The 22,441-nt window shown below is 38.0% G+C and overlaps 1 protein-coding gene across 2 annotated transcripts in view; it reads left to right on the top strand.

The window, feature by feature from the left end:
* The window catches only part of TBC1D15 (TBC1 domain family member 15), a 32,879-nt gene continuing 10,438 nt past the window's right edge, over nucleotides 1-22,441 (top strand). Inside the window, exons 1-10 of one of the 2 annotated variants that reach the window (XM_061368002.1) lie at nucleotides 1-145; nucleotides 9,996-10,094; nucleotides 10,327-10,401; nucleotides 11,124-11,262; nucleotides 12,816-13,026; nucleotides 17,378-17,480; nucleotides 18,488-18,685; nucleotides 20,203-20,331; nucleotides 21,417-21,520; nucleotides 21,826-21,920. In XM_061368002.1, coding sequence (XP_061223986.1) covers nucleotides 122-145; nucleotides 9,996-10,094; nucleotides 10,327-10,401; nucleotides 11,124-11,262; nucleotides 12,816-13,026; nucleotides 17,378-17,480; nucleotides 18,488-18,685; nucleotides 20,203-20,331; nucleotides 21,417-21,520; nucleotides 21,826-21,920 — 1,177 coding nt within the window. In that variant the 5' untranslated portion in view covers nucleotides 1-121. The remainder of the gene's footprint in view (nucleotides 146-9,995; nucleotides 10,095-10,326; nucleotides 10,402-11,123; nucleotides 11,263-12,815; nucleotides 13,027-17,377; nucleotides 17,481-18,487; nucleotides 18,686-20,202; nucleotides 20,332-21,416; nucleotides 21,521-21,825; nucleotides 21,921-22,441) is intronic. The other variant, XM_061368001.1, reaches the window with a different exon arrangement.

Genomic DNA, 22,441 nt, shown 5'->3' with positions numbered 1-22,441 from the left:
GCCTCAGTACGCACGCGCGTCCGCTGGAGGCGCGGTCGCGGCCCGAGTGACGGGGCTTGTTGTGGAGCGGCGGGGGAAGCACGTGAAGAGCGCAACGTCATCATAAACACTCGTAGGCAACATGGCGGCGCCTCCGAGCGGCAAGGTAACGGCCGTGTGCTGGGTCCGGCTCCCGTGAGGATGGCCCCTCCGCGCCCGGCGCTGGGGTCGTCCTGGTTGGCGAGAGCCTCGGGAAGGGGCGGCTGGGCCCCTGCGTGGCTTGGCGAGGGCCTGTCCTACCTGCGGGACGCGGCGTCTTCTTACGGGGCCCGGGCTCACTCCTCCGCACACGGGCGGTCCCGTCCCGTGGCGGGCCTGACGGTGACGGCCGGACGTGAACCCGCTGCGCCGCCGGGTGCTGGAGGGGGTCGCGGCCTTCGGGTGGGACTCGGGCTGTTGCCTGGGCCCTGTAGCATCTGCTGCTGCCGCAGCTCGGCCCCGAGCTGCGCGGAGAGACGTCCCCGGTGTAGGAAGAGGCCGCTCTACGGTGGAGTCGGACACCCCTGGAGCCGAGCGTTGGTCTCGTCAGAGCAGGCTCTGAGGCCGGGGTGGGGGAACGAGGCTTCTCCTGTCTACGTGGCTGCGTGTCCCGGAGGTGCCTGTAGACGTTCCTGGCGTTTCTCGTGGCCTGCGCGCTGTTAGTGTGCGGGTGCTCTCCCCCAAAGCCATGTCCGTAAGGTAGTTTGGGAATGTGAACATTTTTGCGTGCCGCCGATCCTTGCCGAGTGTTCCTGAATGAAACAGTAAAGCTTGACAAGGATTCAGGTGGCAGTCCTGCTTTGAGGTCACATGAGAAGGTAGTGGCAACTTTCTCTGCCTTCCTGCTCTCCCACCATCAGGTCCGAGTTGTGTCTGTGTGGGTTTATTGTAGGAATTTTTATTCACTAAGTCCGTCTCCTGAAAGTGTCACTTTGCAGTGCTGGCCTCCCGAGCATGTGGATCTTCTCTCTAGCATTTAAAATCAAAGTGTAGCATCTGACCGTACGTAGGCAGGATTAGAGTGTGGCAGTCTTCAATTTCACTTGTCCAGCATATGGCAGCAACTGATAATTTCAGCTCGTGCTGATTTCGGCATAGGAGAACATAAGTAATTATCCATGCCCGTGCTTCTCGGAGGGTGCTGAGGAGCACATTTAGCTAGCAGGAAAACTCAGTAGAGATCTTGCTTGTGCCATTTGCCATCTCCATTCCAACCAGAACTGATGGAGCAGGCAGTTTGTTCAGCTGGAGTTGTTACAACTTTACTTTTAAGTTCTTTACTGCTGTTAGGTACAGTTAATGTAAAGGTAGCCTTACTGTTTTCTCAGCTGTTTCTACCTGTGCATGTCCAATTTTTACGTATACAGGGAAAAGTTACTCTTCTGGTTTTGCCCATTTTAATCTCAATCCAGCAGTTTATTGGATGATGGTAAATATTTTCGTTTTGCAGTTTCCTTTCCTCCTGTAGTTTATCAGGATTTTTTTCAGGAAGTTTCTCCTGAAAGTGGCTATATTAGGATAGCTTATATTGGAGGCTAAACCTATTGTGGATTAGTTGTTTGTGAATTTGGTATGTCCTCATTGTTCCTTAAAAAAAAAAAAAGGCTGTTTGCCTGAGGGTAAATCTCCAAGATATTGCAAAACTCTGTTTCAGTTATTCCATGTCCACAATATAAATGCAACTTGTTAACATAACTTCTAATTCAGTAACATTCTTTGCCATGTGTGTTTTGGTACAGAAAAAAAAAAAAAAGTTGTGTTTTCTAAAAACTTTATGTAGTGGCTGGGCTGGTTTGAAGTTTCACTGCTCTCAGTAGGAGCAGTTTCGTCCTCCTCCCCACCTGTGGGTTGCACTTCTGCTCGCTTGGGTGCTGTTCTCATTTGAGCTCTCAGTGATTTGATTTTGCAAGCTGAAATAATACATAAACCTGTGTATGCCTGTTTTTGGCTGGATTGGTTTTTTGTTGGTCTAGGGAGCATATTGGATCACAAATTGTTCCTTTGGATGGCAGCAGGATTGTAGAAGCACTCACAAATTAGTGAAATTTCAGTGCAGGTGAAATAAACACGGTGTAAATTGGTACAGACCTGGCATTCTCACTTAAGGTGTTTTGCAGCTCTTTGTGTTTCCAAGCTACGTGTGTCCTAAATTAATAACACTTTTCTTTCTGACTGTGCACTGTTGTGTAGGGAGGTGTTTCAGGTGATAGTTTTCTGAAAGAGTGGCAGGCATTGGTTTATGGGGTGCTTTAATCTCATTTGGCTGATCTTATCACCTGAAAGTAATCTATTTTAATGTGTATGTTCTTTTCTGCAAAATATTACAGAAATTCCCATGGCAGTATGTTAAACAGCAGGGATAGCCTGCAGTGTCTTAGCTTTTATGCAGTCTTGCTTCGGCAAACCATGTAAGATTGTGGTTTCTATTACTTTTTTACCCTGATTGCCTTCCACTTCTCTATCACTTCTTTTTAATTTCCCAGACATTGCCAATATCAAGGGATTCACAACTGTGCTGTTTCATGTTGTCTGTGGTTTCTGCTCCATATATTAAGGGGATATGAATTATAAATTCGGTTACTTCACATAACTGTGTTTGCTACTTTACTAGGATTTTTGTTTTGTTTGTTTTTTCTTACGGTTTTATATCTTGGAAGGTTCCTTTTCAGTGTTTTTTCCTCTATGTGCTTAGTTTGATTCCAAAAAACTTAAGTTAATGCTGTTGAGTTTTGGAGTTATGACTCATTCTTTACTAATGCCCGTCTGCGCTAGAACAGTCTGAGCTTCAATTTTTTGCCCTTTCTTAGAGTTGTCATTTTTTTTGCAAGTGACTTGGCAGTAAGGTCATTTATTTTCAGTGCTTTTGGCTTTATGCATGAAAACAGGTTTATTTTCTCTTTCTGTTGCTTAGCAAATGGCAGTGTCCTTAATTCAGAGAACTGACTCTGGACTCGCCCTTATAATACAGCGTCGTGTTAGAAAATGAGATTGAATTTGTGCATGGGGAGAAGTGCAAACTTCTGTCTTAGTCTGTTGGTGTATAGGCTATTATTACAGCTGGTCTAAAGACGGTACTGTTTTTTTTTTATGCTCTCTAAGTTCAGAGTGTCTTTGGCACATGGGCTGTCAGATCTTTCTCAAATTACCAATTGACACATGGGCTGTCGGAGAAGTTATTTTTCACTTGCCTGCGTCCTTGTTCTTGAAGTTAAAGCTTCAGAGCTTCAGGTGGCTTAACAAGTTCAGATGTTTGGAGAGTTCAGCACCCAGAAGTGTTTGAGTAGCAGTGTAGCTATTACTAAACAATGTTGCAAATATTGTGGTGTTGAGGCGGTGAGTTGTGAGTTGTGTTGTATGCTTGTGTGTGTGCTGTTGAGTGGTTTGGTTTGATTTTTATAGCCAGGACCAGCAAAGAGATTTCAAATATGATCTGTTAAAAGTAGCTTTGCAACCTTCAGGTAGTCTGTTGGCACAGATATAGCAGATTATTTTATATATATATATATATATATTCTGTGGTGCTAGGCAGTGTCTTGCTGCGCCTTATAGTAAAATTTGGTGCCACAGACTCTATACTATGCATTGCTATGCCATTTTATTAAGAACTTGATTTTCAGCCTTTTTAATTTACTATATACAGAATAATAATCCTTTCTGAATATATTCTATTTCATAGGTGTTCTCCATGAACAAAAACCTATACCTGTCTTTGTGTCTTTTGAATTCAGTTAAAGCTTCATTATGCTGGAATGTTAAACAGTTTACTGATAACTGAAATTTCTGTATATTCTTTCTGTTTCTGTTCATTAAGGATTTCTCTTGCAGAAGTGTTCACAGTAGAAAAGTTACATTATCACTTTAAACCCTTACTCTTGGTACCCTGAATAGACTTGCATTTTGGGTGATATCCCCTATTGTTGCATAAGTAGCAGTAATACTTTGTGGTTCATTTGTCAACGCACCTCAGGCAGAACTTGAAAACTGTTGTTAAGTAGGAAATGTTTCTTATCATATGTGGTTCCTGGTGTTAGCTTTCTCATATTTTTCAGTGTGAATAATATTTGTGGTGTTTTCCCCAGAAGTTGTAGCATATCTTCTGTGGAGCAGAAAAAGGCACGTTGGTCAAGTAATACTCACTTCATGCTTTGCAGAGCACTCAAATGTGCCCGTATCTGCTCCTTGAAGGCAGGTTATTGATGTAGTAGATACTTTGACAGTGCCCAGTGACAGTTCAGCACTAGATATGTGAATAAGCTCTGGGGAAACCTTAGCTATTCCAAAACTATTCCAGTGATGGAGGTGGAAATTAAAGCAACATAATGCAAATTGTTTAAATTGAGTTGTATTTCTTCTAACTTAAAGCACAGATCTAAACTACGATACTTTATTTTGTGGATTAAGGTCTCTTGAGACAACCATTTCCTAAATTGAATTTATTTTACTGGCCTGTAGTTGTTTCCTTACTATGTTGCATCTTTTGTCCTGTTTACCTTCTGTCAGATTCTGAAAAATAAGATGCCTCACAGCTGCCTTTTCTGTTTATAATGTTTGCACACAGATCCATTTTTCCTTAATTTGTAGTCTGGAGCATTCAGACTTTCTTACTCACTTTCTTACAAGCACGCCTGCATGCTGCTTCAACTGTTGAATCCACAGTGAGGTCCTTTACCTGATTCTCTAATATGAGGCAAAACCAAAGTAACTGCTGTTGCAAAGTTGTTAAAATGAGGATTTGCACAGTGCCATAATTACTTAATGGTTTCAGAGCAGTGGCTGATTTACTGAATAAGTGCTGCAAGCTGTGTCTGTCACGAGAAGCTGGATGACATCTTGGCAGAGCAGAGCTGGCTGTGAGCTGTGCGCTTTGACAGAAAAGGGGAACGAGTTGGATAAGAACACAGAATGTATCTGAAAGATGGGCTTCCTAACTAGCTGGGATTGTTGCAGTGCTTCTCCATTCTCTCAAATGTCCTGCGTTTGGCAGTTGGTTGGTGCATGGCAGAGGCAAGAGCAAGTGTATAACATACGAGCAGTCAGTGGATGTGACATCAGCTTGTACTTGGGTGCCCAGGACAGGCAGGGTGGGAGACACATGGGTGAGGAGGCAGGACCCTGGGGCTGTTCTATGGTAGCTCCATATCGTAGCTCTCCTTTCTGGTTGCCTACACCTCATCGTCTTTGTGTGCAGTGTTGCCTTTCACCAGCTGGTAGCACAGGGCTTGTCAAAACAAGCATATAATCCCCAAACTTTGCTTGTCTTCTGACATATATTGTAATTGTTGATGTACCATGCTGAAAGCCTTCTGCTTGCCTGTGTCCCTGGCAATAAAGAGCTGCAAACATTGCCTGTTGACTGCTCATTGTAAGCAGTACAATGAGCTGGAGATACGAATTGTCCGTGCCTTGTCCTTACAGTATTAAGTATGATACAGTTTATTTCTCAGAAAGCATTAGCGGGACAACAGTGAGTCTTAAAGTTAATTTCTCCTGCACATAGAGTATAAATACTTGATCAGTTTTCCAGAACTTAACCTAGCATATGCCATGAGATGTAAATTAAGCCTACATCCTGCCGCTTCCCTCCGTTTCTTTTTTTTTATGGTTGGTGAGTAGACAGCTGTTGCTTCATGCAGCTTTCCTGAATTTTGTGCTGTACTTCCCTGATTTTACAGACCCTCTGCCAGTATGTGAGATGGAATAGCTGCAGTCTCGTGTGGCGCAGTGCTATTAATGACTGACTAGAATGAACTGTGACTTTGCCTTTGACTTATGTTGCACCTGTGGAAAAAACCCAGGTCAAGGTGGCTTTAGCAGCATTTGTAAGCTCTTGCATCAATTTTTAGCCTTTGGTAGGATTCTGGATCAAAAAGGTAATAGGTCTAATTTAGAGAGATGGAAAAATGTGGTTTAAGTTATGTTTGCATATTGCAAGTGTGGACTTGCTCGAGAAGCAAGAAAGACCTATGAACATAAGCTGCTGAGGAACATATCTGAAAAAATGGAAACTTAAAATTTCAAATTTATTAAAGAGGAATGGTAAAGTCATACAAACTTTTTGTTCCTAATTCCTCCATAATTTCTTCATAGGAAAAAGTTGCCAACTGAGTGCTTTTCCAGTGATAAGGTAGTGATGCTTCTGATTTGTGGCATTTGAGGAACTTAAGGATACCGTAGATGAATAAATCTGGAAACTTTTTGCATTAGAACTAGCTTTAAGCTTGTGAGAGGTTTGAAAACCTTTGAGTAATTCTGATACATGTACAGCTGCAAGACAATTAAAATTTTAAATAACTTTTGAGATTGTTGAGCTTCTGTCGTGTTACATCTACCTTTCCTTTGGTTGTCTTGATGTGTGCTTTTAACAAAAACTAGTGTTCTTTTATCATTTGTGTTTTTGTTGTGGGACCAGTAGGGTCTGGCTTTCATGTATGTAATAACAGCTAAACCTGAAGAACATTCATCTCTGGAGAGTTCAACAGATGTTTGCAAATAGGCATAGAAGGAAACAAATCAACCTTTGTTTAAATCTGTAGTTAGGGTTTTCATGGCTTTATAGCCTTTTTGGTCTCAAGTGTCCAAGCAACATATGCTGCTTTTCTTCCCTAACGTTCTGTTTCCATGACAGGTAGGTTGTGCAGAGCACAGGTTTCTTACTGGGTGGAAGGTTGCAAATGCATTTGGGGTGACGAATACCTTTGGGTTTTGATTAAAATCCTAGGCACATGTCAACATTAACTTGTTTTTTCTTCATGATGGACTTACTGATGCTGTGTAGACTTAGAGGAAGGGTGATGGCTCTAATCATAGGAAAAGAAAATGGAAGAGTGAGCTTGACTCTACCTACTTCTCACTTTTGGAAAAGAAACCATGATGAAATACATGAAATAATGAATAGTGCAAAACCAAGGTGAGCCAGTAGTGTGTTTTCCTGCCTCATAATACAAGAAGCAGAATTGGCTAACTGAGCAGATAATGTTCTTTAAAACCCTTGAATTGATTCACACAGTGGATAGTGAGGCCTTTCTAGAGTACAGACCTCTGTCTCTGAAGGCAGAAAGTTAATCAGTGTTTGAAGAAGACTGGGTTGCTTCCCTATGCAGGGAGTGTTGACAGGTAATGGTGATGCTGGTTTTAGTCAGGTTTAGGGGGGGTTGTAGTTAGTTTATCTGCTAATAAGGGAGCAAAGGTTTCATTATCCTGCCCTGCTCATATCTAGCTCCTTCTACTGTCTTCATGTGTGCCAGGATCTCACTACATACATTTTGCATGCACACCCTACACAAGTCATTAGTATTCTAATGATGTTTCTGTTGTCCTTCAACATTTGCTGTCTGTTTTCCCACATCTTATTTCAAGACACTCATCTTGCATGTTCTGCAGAAACCTACTGTTCAGGCAAGTGGCAGTGTATGCTGCTGTTGCCTGGTTTGTTGGGCTGCTGAGGCACTGAGCAAAAATACCTTTGTGGGCCACATGGTGTGTGGGGTTGAGCTATACGGTGTTACAGCTGTTGTCTATTGATGGATGTTTCCTTATTCAAATCTATCTGTTAGTGTACTGTCTTTCAATTTGATACTTTCCTTAGTACTTGTATATATAATTTAACGTTGCTTTCCCCTCTTTGACTTGACCAATAGCTTGGTCAGTGCTTTAATACCAGAAAACAAAAATCTATCACAAACTACATTTTACTGTAAGGTGTGTTTTTGATTCTTCAGCTTAAGAACAGTGTGTGAAATACAGCTGCCCAGTGTAGCTAATCTTCAGGTACTACCACTATAAGATGATATTCTCAAATTCAGTTGTGGATTTATCTTACAAAGTAATGCTGAACAGAGCAGCTCAATATTTTTGGTAATTCAAAAACACTAACTTCCAAAATGTTTTGCAGTGGGAATAGCTGTTAAAGCACTTCCTAGGTAATACTTTGTGAGATTAATGCTATGTTTTTCTTCAAATTAGTTCTGTTATTGCATCTTGTAGACTCCCATCTATGTGTGACTTAACGTTTTCTTCAGTTAAAAAAACCCAAAACAAAAAGGGCACTTTTTAAGCTCAGTTATATGAAATGCTTCATAACAGTTGGAAAAAGTAAATACAAGCTTGCACCTGTTACTGGTTAAGAATAAATCCCAACAGTTTGGCCTTCTGGCCTTTCAAACTCTGAGAAGTTTTTCTGTTGTGTAACAGCTCAATCACCTGCACTTGTGAGAAGGCCTCTGTTCTACAGATACCTTCCAAACTTCTAAGCATGTTCTTGCTGCTTTGGTTTTCTCTCCTGTTTTAGTGGAGCAGGGGGCAGGGACCTGTTATGAAGAGCAGTGTAGAATTTTTCATTTGCATGACAACTGTAGTGCTGGGAACATGTTTCTGTTTCCTTGAAAGTAAACGTTTATCCTGAGAAATTAATGGATGGAAAATAATAAAACCAATTACTAGATTGCATACCTTCTAGACTGAGAAGGTACACTCTTTGATATTTACAAACATTATTGGCAGAAATCCACTTCTATCAATGTAACTCTGATAAAAATATGTATGATTGATCACTTTTGTTGATACTTCTGACTAGTTGTGGTAATAAATTAGGTCCAAATAGCCAGAAGGGAAAATCTGCATAAATACCAAAGTTGCCCTGTTTAAACAGGGACTGAACATAACCACAGGTAGAAATAGAGAGAGAATATTTTTTGATAGAAAAGATCAAAAACCTGTAATGGAGAAGAGGAAAGAAGGATTCCAGTATTTGAAAGTTAACTTGATGTTAATAGTCCTTCAAGAGGGAGATTACACTAAGTGACCTCTAGAGGTTTCTTTGAAGTGATATTTTTGTGATTAAACAGAACACTTCAGAATTATGTAAAGAGAAAAGAAATGGAAGTAGTAAATGTACAACTGGAAGGACGAGTGAACTGGCTTTTATTGGTATTTTTAAGCTCTGTATTATTGTCTGCCTGGTTAAGTTTACATACCTAAACTTTCAGTTTACTGGCCTGACTGCAAATGTGAGAATTAAAAAAGCTGACAAACAAGTAAGTTGAGAAGGAGATACTGGTATGTTAGTACTAAAGAAATATCTGTCTATGATTAGTCAAGTATTATTAGGTTTTGCCTTAAAAAATGTGTAATTCTTGAGAAGGTGCTTACAGCTTGGCTTGAAAATAAACATGGTTATAAAAAAATTACTGTTACTATTTGATGCATTTAACTTCTACAAAATCTAAGCTTGGTATATTAGGGACTTTTCATGCTTCTTTTAGAGAGTTGTTCGAAACAGACGCCGTTTACATTGTTTATAGAGCTTTTAATAGTATGTATACCATATAGCTTTGAAGCCTGCTGAATTTTGACAGACAAGAAATCTCTCATTTTCTTTTTTTCCCTTTTTTTTAAGAATACTGTGAAGAGTTTTGTAAATGCTTAAATACAGAAGTTACGTGGGCAGTGTGTACTCCTACAAGCCTCTTTTAGCTGACTGTCACATATTCTGCCTTTGGAATGGAACCTTTGCCATTCATGTAGGCAAAGAATGTGGGATTGGGCCATTATTTAATCTAAGGCTGCAATTTTTTACTTCTGTGGAGCTCATCTTTTGTACACCAGACTTTCCATTTTTAATTTAAATTATGGTTATCATTTCAACATGCTTAATGGCAAGTGGGGGAAAGGCAGACTATGTAAGAAGGCCTTTTAATGTTTTACAAGCTGTGTAGTATTTCCATATGAACCTCTGCCTGCTGCTTTAAAAAATACTAGATACTGAATGTATTTTTTGTGATTTCATGGTGAAGTAATAATAGTCTAATTGTTGCTTAGAGAACAAGTTTAACAAGTTCCATTTTCTACTTTTTTTTGATTCAAGTGAAAGACTCAGATCTTGGGGGTGGGGAGAAAGGAAAGGTGTTCAACTTATGTAGGTGAGTGAAGATGATAAATTAAATTACTTGGTTTTTTTTTCATTGCTCACTTTTTTATAGGTTGTGTATGAGCAAGAAGGAGTTTTCATTCATTCATCCTGCAGAAAAAATGATGACCAAGACAACTTAATGTCAGGAGTACTACGAGTCATAGAAAAGGTACTTGAATAATACATTTATGGAAGCTTCATCTATTGGTGAAGCACACAATGTGTTTGGGAAATCTTGGTTATCTTTAAGTATAAGATTTCATAAATGAGCAAACACCATGTAATGGTTAATCTTCATAATTTTTATGTGTATTTATATATGTGACTTGTACCGTGATCATACACAGGGAGCTTTGTTATGAGTATTGATTTTTTTTCTTTTATGATGGTTTGTATTGCAGGAAAATGAAGTAATAGTAGACTGGAGACCCCTGGATGATACTTTGGATACTTCTAATATCCTCTGTGCTGGAAAGGTATGTTTGCTAGTTATCTATGTTCTTCATTCTGTTTCTCCAGGGATTTTATTTTGTATTAACTTATGCATAGGTGATCTTATAACTGGAAGCGAAATCTATTAATGTGTTTATCACTGGTATTAATAGCTACGTGTAGGAATCATTTGTGGACTTCAGCCCAGTTCAGGTTATTGCCGTACATGTGTAGGTGATTGTATTTATATTTTACTTGATTTGTATACAGAATAGAAGGGGAACTATCTGCATTAATAGTAAAGACCAAATGAATATGTGTATCACAGTCACCAGTCCCCTGCATCTACTATGTTGATTTGCTCTTCATAATTAGACTGAAAATAAGAGGTACTGTTCTAATGCAAAATAAAAATTGAAGTGTATGTGGGTTCTAAGATGCAGTGATGTGTGGTATTTAAGCAATATTATGAGGATGCAGCTAAAGAAGAAAATTTAAGTTTTACATTTAAATAAAAGGTTTGTTGTGTTGGTAGAATCTGCCGGAGAGGCTAGAATATTTCAGTACCATGTTGAATTTATTATGTAAATCTTTTCTCTTAGTCAGAAGTCCAGATTTCTTGTATTGAACTGTATCATGTTTCTGAGGATATTAATACTACAGATTCTTTTAATTTGTGAAAATGGAGATGCTGCTTCTTGTTAAATCTGAGAAACTAGCTCAATTGTCATGCCTTTTCTTTTTTTTTTTCTCCCCCCCTCCTCAGGATTCCAGTTCTGTTGTTGAGTGGACTCAAACTCCTAAAGAAAAATGTTCCCGAGGAGCAGACCGTCCAAGTAGTTATGAAGCAGAATGGGACATGGTTACCACAGTCTCTTTTAAAAAGAAACCTCATTCAAATGGAGGTACTTAAGATATAAGTGGTGTTTGGTTTTGTTTTTACTTTATGGTAACTTTTAGGGTGAAGAATTGCCTCTTAGGTACAGTAAAACTAATTTTATTAGGAATTGAAAAGCTGTCCGTTGTTTGCGGTATGAGGTGAATCTTTGGGTGAAAAAAACCACGGTGGAATAGCTGCCATCTGCCTTTAATTCCTTTTTGTTTAAATTGGTGGAGAATTGTATTGAAAGTAAATGTTAGAGCTGACTTCTTGCTGTGACAGTCATTAGATGATGTAGCAGTTTTACCTGCATTGGGCTCTTGCATTCTTTCAAATGAATGGTATGAGCTAGATGTCATGTTAGGAAAATGAAAACAGAAGCGGTTTACTACTCAAATGCCTTTCCATGCTGCAACAGCAGGGGGAGATGGAATGTTCAATTATGTTGTATGTGGGTCTTTTTTATATGGTCTCTTTTACTTCAGCAAAATAATATTATAGCTACATCATTTTCATTACAGTGTCGCAGTAGAGATGTTTGGGGTAGGGAAGAGTGGGGAGAAAGGGCAGTGATTCTCAAATAATCTTTTTTTTCTCTGATTCTCCCACAGTATTTTTCTTTATAACACTACTTTTCACTGTATTATTTCTCAGTCTGTAACTGGAGATCATTGTGCTTGTCTCACCATAGCTGTGATGGTTTTAAATGTCATCTATGTCATGTGTGAGTGCAGGGTTTGGACTTCAGTTTATTGATGGTTTTGAGTAAAGCACAGTCCTTGCTCCTGAAATGCTCCTGTGTGTGAGAGGAGCTTTTAGTGCGAGCACAATATAAAGCTAAAATCAGCATCTATGTCAGGCATAATATGGTTTATTATGCCACTGGTTTGTATTGATTTTTCATCTTCAGGTGTTAAGAGTACATCTTCATCCAAAGTGAGTGTCAGTGAGCACTACCGACTTGGGTTATGCTCTTTGCTGCTTTGCATTTCCAGTTGCTGTAATTTGATGGGGACAGGCGGGGGGTGGGGTGGGGTTGGGGGGGAGGGTCAGGTTTCCTCCAGGCATGCTGGCAGTTTTGTGTCCTCTGGTAAAGTAAAATGTAATCCCTTCTTTTTGAATATGTACAGCCTTGCATGGCATGTGTATGTGCTTGCACAGTATGACAGAGGAGTGGGTAGTGAGATTTGGGTTACCACATATCAGTATTGTAATGTATACCATGTTTAGTTTGAGGAAGTAGTACTACCTGGTGGAGGTGCTGGTGGGATTCAACTTTCTGCTGGAATTTGATACAGCAGTTGTATGCTAACTGCTGGATCCTTTTATAAACTGTAGGCACAGCTTTAGGGGAGCGGTCTGATCTACTTGCCCGTTATTTTTGAAGTCTGTTAGAAGGTGAGGAGGCACAAAGAGAAATCCAGAAATAGCAGTTACAGTAGTTATGGTACACATTTCATCATCAGAATGAATGCTGGGTTTTGTCCTTGCTTTTTAGGAACAGTGATAGATACAATGCATTTGTAATTGCTAACACTGGAAGTCAGACTAAAATTATGTGGTCATTTTGTTTTCAAGATACCACAACTCATGCAAATGGTGAAAGCAAGTGGTCATTCGTGTTCAGTTTGATGGATCTGAAATCAATCAAACAAAACAAAGAAGGCATGGGATGGTCTTATTTGGTGTTCTGTCTGAAAGATGATGTGAAACTACCAGCTCTTCACTTTCATCATGGGGATAGCAAGCTATTGATTAAATGCCTTGAAAAGCATGTTGTCCTGAATCAGTAAGTATCAGCCAACTCTTAATTGTGATTTAAAATACAGACCATTGTTTTAATGAATTTCAGATTAATGCTTCCTGATGTCTTTTAAATACCCTTTTTTATTAGTAGAATCAGTTTTCAAGGTGGCTCAAACATATGCATATGGAATGCAGGCTGAAGTTTTAAAATTGTTGGATCAATTTATGAAATAGCTTAGAATCTGTTGAAGTGGTACCAATTCCATAATTCCTCAGTAGCTCCGGTGGGTACAGAAGCTTCTTAAGAGCACTTTGTAAAGTTAAATCCTTCTTCCTGAACCACTTGTATTAAATTGGATAATTTGTGTTGAAGTTTGCGATCTTCTACTTTGTGTGAAATATCTGTATTGACATCAATGTGTGAAGTAACTTACAGCACTGCCAACTGAATCAATGTGTATATAAATGTTCCCTCAGGATTTTGTTCCCTGTAACTTCTTGCCATGGGGAATGTTTCACACTTGATCTTTATTTTTCAATCATATAAATATAAACATAGTTAGACCTTATCATGGTGTTAAATACTTGGCTTTTGTTGTATATTTATATTGTGTCACCTCCAAGTTTTTCACTTAGAAAAAATCCTTTGTGATTGGCAAGCGTGAATGCAGAATGAAATAAAATGTTCTGCTCTCACCATGTAGGCATAACTATAATTTAAGAAGGCCTCAGAGTAAATAAGAGTAAGTGGAGCATTAGGAAACAGTAATGTGTAACAGGTACGCCTGTAGCAGGTATAAGATCAGTTTAACAGATAATCTGTTTTCAAAAGTGTTTTGTTAGCACAACATAATATTCTGATGACAGGTTGTAAGGTGGATAGTGAAATGGCTGTGGGAAACACTAGGGAAAACCCCTACGTTGTATGGCGAGTTGATGAAAGCTTTATACCCTCATGTAATCTGTTGCCTATGTAATGCAGCAATGTATTTCAAATTTTTTAACTAATTCCATAATATGTATTTAATGGACAGGATCAAGCTTTAAGTAGGCTTACTGAGAGCATTTGACGGTGTAGCAAACTGGTTTGCATTAGCTTAATCAAAACTTTGTTCTTGTGATTAACTGTCAACTAGAAACTTACACCTTCTGTCCAGTTAGTCCATTGGAAGCTTTATCAAAAGCAGTTTAAAGCTAACGAGTTCATGCTGCTGGGTTTTTTAGTTGCCAGTATTTAAGGATGTGTGTGCATATGTCTGTATGTACACTGACATACACATAAAAAGCAATAAGCAACAGAAAAGTTGATAACCAGAATGCAGTACTGAGCTACGAATCTGTGGTCATTCTTAAATTTTGTTGGAGTTCCATGTATTTAGTATTGAGACACCTAGACTAAGCTTACATTTCATTTTTTTTTTGTCTCGAAAGCATAAAGTATTTACACAATACTGCTGTTACTGGAGTTACTTTGTCTTTCCATAACCAGGAGGTTTTTTGTGTCTTTTGACTTAAGGGTTGAAAGTTTTTTAAACCACTGGAATCTATCTTACTGGAATACCTTAAACCATTTTATGAAGTTGAACACTTAAGCTCCTCTTAAGCCAGACATCTAGGTTCTGTTCAGTGTTGGTCAGTTAGTTGCTGCACATAATGTTGAACAGTTTGTGTTGCCAACAGGCATTATTTCCAGCTTTATTGAGTCATCTGCTGTAAATAATTATATTTCACATTACTATGCAAAATTAATGCTTATTGGTGAGTCACTGAATGAAAATGAAATAGGTAGTGATTTTGGTTCCTGTTTCAAATACTGTCTCTTTCAGATAGTCTGCGGTGAGTGAGTGTGTGGTCATAATTCTTCCTTTATTTGACCCAGTGAATTTCTAGTCCTTTGTAGCTTCTTGTCAGGTGGACATTTCTCTATGGACAGTGTAAACCAGTAGCTGTCAGGTGGGGAAAGAACTGGATGAAGAGAGGCAGTCATATCCTCATGTGTCTGTTTTTGAAAGAAGGCAGTGGTGTAGAGTTTGTGTGGTCTGACCCAACAGGGGTACCCTGGGGAGGTCCAGGAATCCTTACCAGATGAAGTTTCTTGCTAAGGTAACACAGGGGATCTTGAGATGATGTTCAGGCATCTAGGATATGCTGAGCTGCTTAAAATTGCCAACTCAATGCGGTTCTAAGTATTCATGAATACAACAGCAGATATTTTGGGAACTTTAAAGCAAAAAGCTGAGGCAGCTATGGAAATGAAATTTGAATGAAGTTAAGCATTTAGCTGAGCAGGAACTTCCAGTTTTAGTTTTTTCAACTTTCTCTCTTGCAGTTAAGGTCTGCTTCTGGTACCAAATTATTTTCTGTAGTCTGATCATCAATTACAATGATTTATTTTTTAAGAAAGAGAAAAGGACAAACAGAAGTTGTGGAAATGGCAGACTTCAGTGGCTGTACATTTCTGTTGTTTCCTAATGGTTATTTATGCTTTAGCAGATGATATGTCTAAGCTCAAAACCTCTTTTCTGGATGCCAGAAGCAAATACATGGCAGCAAAATTACTTGTTATCCCAGCCTCTAGTTTATAATACATGGGATATTGGTATTATAATACATGGGATATGGTGTTCAGCTTTTCTCTAAAACAGCTTTTTGTCACAGGTACTTTCTTCCTCTTTTCCTATCACCTCAATTTTTTTTTCCTTATAAAATGAAATGTTGTTGAAATCAGTGTGTGGGAAGTTGCTAAACTAGAACTAAATATTTATAATTTGCTGCTTTGAGGATACCCAAGTTACCCAAGTAGCTGTTGATACCCAACTGGCTGCTCAGAGAGAATGTTTAATTAAAATGGAGATAATGGTACAAAGTTGTTTGTTTCTTTCATTCTTTTAGTTAAGGAAAACACAATACATGACTCAGCCTTTGCCCTTGTCCTGCTTTTTAGCAAAAGTCAGTTGTACTTCATTAACTGTTGCTGCCTCAGAACTATGACTCTGGTTTCTGGCTGTCTCAAAATGAGATCACTTGTTGCATTTCATATCCGTCTGTGTTAACAGTGCCCTGTCCTGTTGGAATAGGAGAGAGATAAGGCTTATTAAAGTTCTTATCTTTGACTTTAATAACATGGTAGGTGATGCAAATACTAAGAAAAATAAAAGTAATTTTTCTTTCAAAGATGAGAAATAGTGGATTTGAACTTTGGGAAAGAGCAATAAAAGTAAGCTTGTGCAATGGATTAGTGTCAGATGGCAAAGTGTTTGGCTTTCCCTTGCCTAGCTACCAACTCTGAAGCCTGGATGTCAGCCTGGCTTCTGAGCTGTTCTCTCTTCTGTCACATACTGAGCTGTAAATTGGGAGTTCAGGAGCTGGTTAATGAATTGTGATGGGGTTAGCAGGGGAGTTGGAACTAGATGATCTTAAAGGTTCTTTACAACCCTAATCATTCTATGATTCTATAGTCTATGCCGGAGGAGGGGAAAAGATGGAATGTTGGGTTGAGGGGGTGAGGGCAAAAGAACGGATTAAATACTAGGATCAGTGTGGTTCCACTGCCTTTGTTGTTACTGTTTTCATCTGCCTGTGCAAACCTGTCAAATAAGAAAATGTTACACTGAAGAACAGGAGTGTACAAAGATGTTAGGCCAGATTTGGTAGTGTTCGTTTAGCTTTTGGGTTCTACACAGAAATACATTTGCAGACTGTACTGAGATGGTTCTGTTTCACAGTACAATGGCTGTGGTGTTTTTTTAGCTCCTGTCGGTATGAATCTTAGAATTATTCTAACAGTAGCTGTTTTAATATGGTTGGTTAAAAATTCATTGATGTGCTTTCATACATTGAAAAGCAATTTGTATTCATTTTGTAATGTTTCACAGGGCATGCTAATGTAAGACTTAGTAACTGGCAAAAAGAACTCCTGAACTGTATGTGGTGATGTGAGCTTTTTTCAGTTCTTCTGTTACATTAAACGAGCTTTGGCATATATTGTGTTGAGGTTGACTATGTCTCACTGAATTTCCTTCCCTGTGTCACCTCTTTTTTTTTTTGCCTGTTGTCAAATACGGAAAACTGTAGTTGAAAAAAAATATTTACATGTGAGTGACAAAGGTTATCTTCCAGAGTAGTTTCTCAAATATTTCTCAAAAGCATCATGATTTTTCACAGTATGAAAGAGTACAGTTCAGCATTAATATTACGACTGATCTTTTGAAAAATTGAAGTCCTGCTTATAGTGTTCTAGCTTGTGAACTTGTGCCAAGAGCTAAGAGTGATCTTGCATCAAACCTGCTTTCATTGTACACCTGAAATGTGATTTCAAAAAACAGTAAGTGTTTTTAAAATATTTTCAGGAAAAACTAGTGGTGCTTATAGAAACCTTTTTACTTTTATTGCAGATCTCCCCAGGATAAACGGATTCTTCTTGTGAATTCTCAGAACAAGTCTCTTTCTCAGTCTTTTGAAAATCTCTTTGATGAACCATCATATGGCTTATTACAAGTATGTATTATCTCTGAATTTTTTATTCTGAAGAAATGTCTTAAAAAAAAGCCACTTACAGTGTCACACAGATATTGCCTGAACTATTGCTGTTGTAGAAGCATTGACTGTCCTAAAAATGAATGCTTGCTGTAGAAAGTAAACTTACTTATTAGTTGTTTTATGTGTTCTAAGAAATTCTTAATATCCCTGTGGTATTATTTCAAAGCTATTCAAGTTAATGTTACCTGCTATTCCATACATTTGGATTCAGATGGTTTTATAACGGGGAATAAGGAACAATTTTAGGAGTTACCAAATGTTAATTAGAATTTTAAAAATTTTTCTTGATTATGTGGGTTTTTTTCCTTGATGTTTTCTGATGGGTTTGAAGTGATGTTGTAAATACAGCAGCAAAGAACACAATATTGGGGAAAAGAGGTTTTGAGTTGTTTTGGTTTTGTTTTTTAATGCTAAAACTGCTTATCATTTACTGGGGTTTGTGGACTTAGGAAAGTCAGCAGCAAAAATTCCAATGACTTGAAAGAGGCCAGAATTTCAACTAAGTGATTTATATAATTAAAGAAAATATTCCTGAGTGAACTGCAATAGTTTCTGGACTTCTTTGTCAAATGAATTTTTTGTGAGATTCCTAGCAGAGTATATGATGATTCAAGCTGCTTTCTCTGTGAAGGTAGAGAAGCTAGGCATGAAGATGACATTTTGTGGCATTAATCACTGGAAAGTAAACAGTAAATCTGATCCACTTTTATATGTAGATCATGCTTAGTGAGCACTCTGATATTCAATTTTTCAAATCAACCAACAGTATTATCTTAATACTCAAGATACCTTTGTTTTTTTTGGCCATGTAATGAATGTACTATATGAAACCGCTGATACATGAAACTTTGATAACTTTGAGATGTACGGTATTTGTCCTGTTGTTTTGCTTTCTTTGAGTACAAGAATTCCAAATAATCTGAGATTTTTTTTGTATTTTATTTGGTTTCCTTGTTATAACACAGAAATTGAAGAAAGATCCATACACAGTAACAATGGGAAGATTTTCCAAAGTCACAAACTATATTTTTGACAGTTTCCGTTCAAGCGACCCTTCAACTCAAAGGCGACCACCATCAGAAATGGCAGACTTTCTCAATGATGCTATTCCAGGGCTGAAGATAAATCAGCAGGAAGAACCAGGATTTGAAGTCATTACAAGAGTGAGTGTGTAAATGCATATAAAATGGATGCATTGATTCTTTTTATGCACACCTTTAAAGAAATGATAAGAGTTGAAGCTTGGCGAGTTACAGTGTTTATGCTTGGTTATTGTGGTGTATGCTGCCCTACTATTTGTTCACAAGAAAAGATCATTGTCAGCTACATCTAGAATGTCACTTTTATGCCTGCAAATATGAGGTTTGCTTTGACAGAAAGCTTGTCATTGCTGAAATGGGGATTATCATTACACAGAGTCACTACCTTGAAAAATGACCCATTTCATGTTTAGTGTTTCCTCTGTGGTCAGCTAGAGCTATGTTAAGTAAAATTGGGATATGGATGTTAATAACCTACTTTCTTGGTTAATCATTTTAACATTTCATTGTGCTTTAAGAGGACTAAAAAGATTAAAACAAAGTATTTATTTGGATGATTAATGCCTAGGGTGTGTGAATGTACGGATTTATGTGCGACTTGAACCAAAGCTAGAATGAACTTGTAATGGCATTATGGATCACTTTAGGCTTCTATTAGTGTCTTTTACAGACAGGTGGAAAAGATTTTTCTAAATGCTTGTGATTACTATATAAGCAGCTTACATGTTTTTAGAGCATTAAACTGGATTGAATGTTATTTCTTTTTAGTTCAAATTAGTGTTAATAACTTAACAGTAGCTGTATGAGCTATGTGATTCTAAGAACTTGCTGCCTAGCACTTAGTTAGTTTATTAATGAGAAAAGGTGTAATGGCTGCTACATACTGAAAAGAATATTAACCCTAATCTGGTAAATGCGTTAGATTTCTAGAGACTTAAAACACAAATTGACTTGGTGATTGTCTTTATCAAAATACCTTTTAGATAGTAAGGAATTACTGTATGATGAATTTGCTGTGTTTAAACATGCAATTTGGGAACTGAGAGTAACCCCAAATTGTGAAACTTTAGTGGGTGTTAGGAGTTCTGAAAGCACATACAGTCTTGGGTTTGGTTTTATTTTTTAAGGGCAGTGTATGTAAATTGATCTTTCAGTCACGCTGCAGTCTGTGTGAGCTTATCTCTGAACCCAAGCTGGTTTTCTGCTCTCTCTTAAGATGGGCTAGTGTGTATCAGGAATGTGCATTTGAAGTGAACCTCCCTATTGTCCTTGTTTTGTTGCGTTGCATGTAACTAGTTGCATAATGGCTTTTAGTTCCATGGGAAGCTAGCTCAGACGTGTCTGTGGGGGTAGAGGTTATTTAAAACACACACATTCTGTTCCAAAATCTGAAATATTAGTATGTATACCCAAGCCTTCAGCATGGAGTACCTTGCTTTAAAGATCAGCTTGTACTGGTCCACACTACTGCTAATGTGGACACAATTATAGATCCTTAGAGTTGCCAGCTGAGGTGAACATGTGAAAATGTAGTTGCACTCTGTGTAAGAAACTGACAACCTTAGTACTCTTCGTGCAGTTGTTTAAAACTACTGAAGCACTTCAGTGGGATTCATACATTGTATTTGCATATGTTTCAGATTGATCTAGGAAAACAGCCTGAAGTTAGTAGAAGAGAGCCTGTGTCGGCTGAAGAATGGGCTAAGAATATGGATGCTGAAGGAAGAATTTTAAATGTCGACTACATAAAGCAATCGATATTCAAAGGGGTAACTTGTTTTTCTAAACTCAGCAGCACCTGTGGGTTGATTCCAGCCCCTTTTTCTGTCCTTCACAAACTATGGTTATGCTGTTTTCATTACACTTGTAATGCTTCATGCAGGACTTTGAGCCTCAGTATTGTTGGAGAGACTTCATAAAGCATGATCTGATACCTCAGCAGTCTTGCACTTACAAAGTGCTCTACAAGGAGAGAGATTTGTGTGGCTGGCTAAAGTGACTGAGTTGGAAACACAAAAGCTTAAGTGCTAAGGAAAAGAAATCAAAGTGCATTTTAGGAAGACACCAGTGCTTGAATGTTAGGAAATCAGTTTTTGTTCTGTTTTGTTTTGTTTAATTGAACTGAGGGGTTTTGTAATATGAATGTGAGCTTAGTCTTGGTGTTGGAAATCTGAAAGCTTTAGTTACAATGAGGAATTAAGCTGGCCTTGGACTGGTAAACTGGGGAGTGCGAAAGCAAAAGTGTATCATAAGAATGTTGATATCATAAGAAATGACTGAACTGCAGGAGTTGAAAGAAGCTCTTTGGATGAGTGGGATGTAATTCAGCTAGTAAGTTTTCATCATCTACAAATGATGAGCATTACTTGGAAACATTTCTGACAAATAAGCATCCTTGAGTTGACACTGGTATTGATTGCTTGGAAAATACATCTGTGTGTTGACTGTGTCTTGTTAGATAAAAATGTTTGAACAAATAAAATGAAGGGAAGTCTAGCCTTCAAGATCAATTAAGCAGAGTGATATTTTAATACGGAAATTTGAAGAGTTTTTTGTTTGTTTGTTTCTTGAAGTCTGTTTCCTGCAAGGTTTTTATTTCTAGCAGCGAAGCAAAAATGCAGGAAGAAAATTCTTTTGTAAAAAGTTTCTATCTTCTAAGAATCCAGTGCTTCTGCAGTTTTCTGCTAATCATATTCTCTTCCTGCTGTTTCCTTCAAGTATGGTACCTAGATAGCAGATAACATTTGGCTGCAATGTGAAAAGGAAGCTTAATTATAAAAATTCTCCTTTTAAGTTGTTACTTTAAGAAGTGTTGTATCACTTTAGGAATGTTTCATATCCATTTTGTCCCTAGGGTCTCTGCCATACTTTAAGAAAAGAAGCATGGAAATTTCTTTTGGGGTATTTTCCTTGGAATAGCACTAAAGAAGAGAGAGCAAATCTGCAGAAAAGGAAAACGTGAGTACAGTGCGGTTGGTTTTTTTTAATAAAAAAAAAAAATTCAAAGCTGCTTTTTTACTTGAGGCATGCAGTGAAGTAGAAAGGGGTTTGGAAACTTAAAAGACAGCTGCTAAAGGCTGTGGAATGCAGAGAAATGCGTGAGACTTTCTTAAAAATTACTGTTACATGAAAGTAAAAATACTATGTAAATGGTGTTGTTGTCCCATTTATGACAAAGAACAAATGTAATGAATGAATGCTTAAATAAAAAAGGAAGTATAGTAATTGAGCATGTTTTGGTCTCAAAATTATCTTTTCTTCAGGGATGAATATTTCAGGATGAAACTGCAGTGGAAATCTGTCAGTGAGGAACAGGAAAAACGAAATTCAAGATTGAGAGATTACCGGAGTCTCATAGGTAAATTTAGGTTTAGAAATGGACCTAACTGTACAAATGTGCACACTCTTACAATTCAATATAAACTTGAAAAATATAAGCTTTTGAGTAACCTGTATGAAGAGGCACTCAAAGCTGACATATTGCTGTTTTAGAGGTATCTAAAATTTATGTACTCAATATTAAAACTCAGACAGAGTAATTCATAGCTTTACATGTCAGACAGAATGGCTGGATTTTTTAACTTCTTTCACTTAGTAACAAAAGGATCTTTATTTCATGTTACTTCCTGGTGTAGTTTTACTTGGAATGACATTAGAATAACAACAGTGTAAGAATGTGAAAATGCATCTGTCCATATTTAAAAATTTATTATAGGGATTTGTATATGTGCATTCTGACTTGGGGGGGGTTTATGCCTGCTTCTAAAGATTTCATCAGGTTCTGCTGACTATTAGCAGTTTGTATCCTCAGATCTTTATGGTAGTGAGATTTGGAAACCATGTTTAGGATTGCTAAATAGTTGTTTCAGGAAACAGGGT

The sequence above is a fragment of the Neopsephotus bourkii genome, unplaced genomic scaffold, assembly GCF_033783945.1.
Source record: "Neopsephotus bourkii isolate Nb327-2 ecotype Australia unplaced genomic scaffold, CSIRO-AGI_Nbou_v1 NB_1423, whole genome shotgun sequence".
Classification (NCBI taxonomy): Eukaryota; Metazoa; Chordata; class Aves; order Psittaciformes; family Psittacidae; genus Neopsephotus; species Neopsephotus bourkii.
Note: the sequence above shows the minus strand (reverse complement) of the source record. Positions and strands in the feature narration are given on the sequence as shown.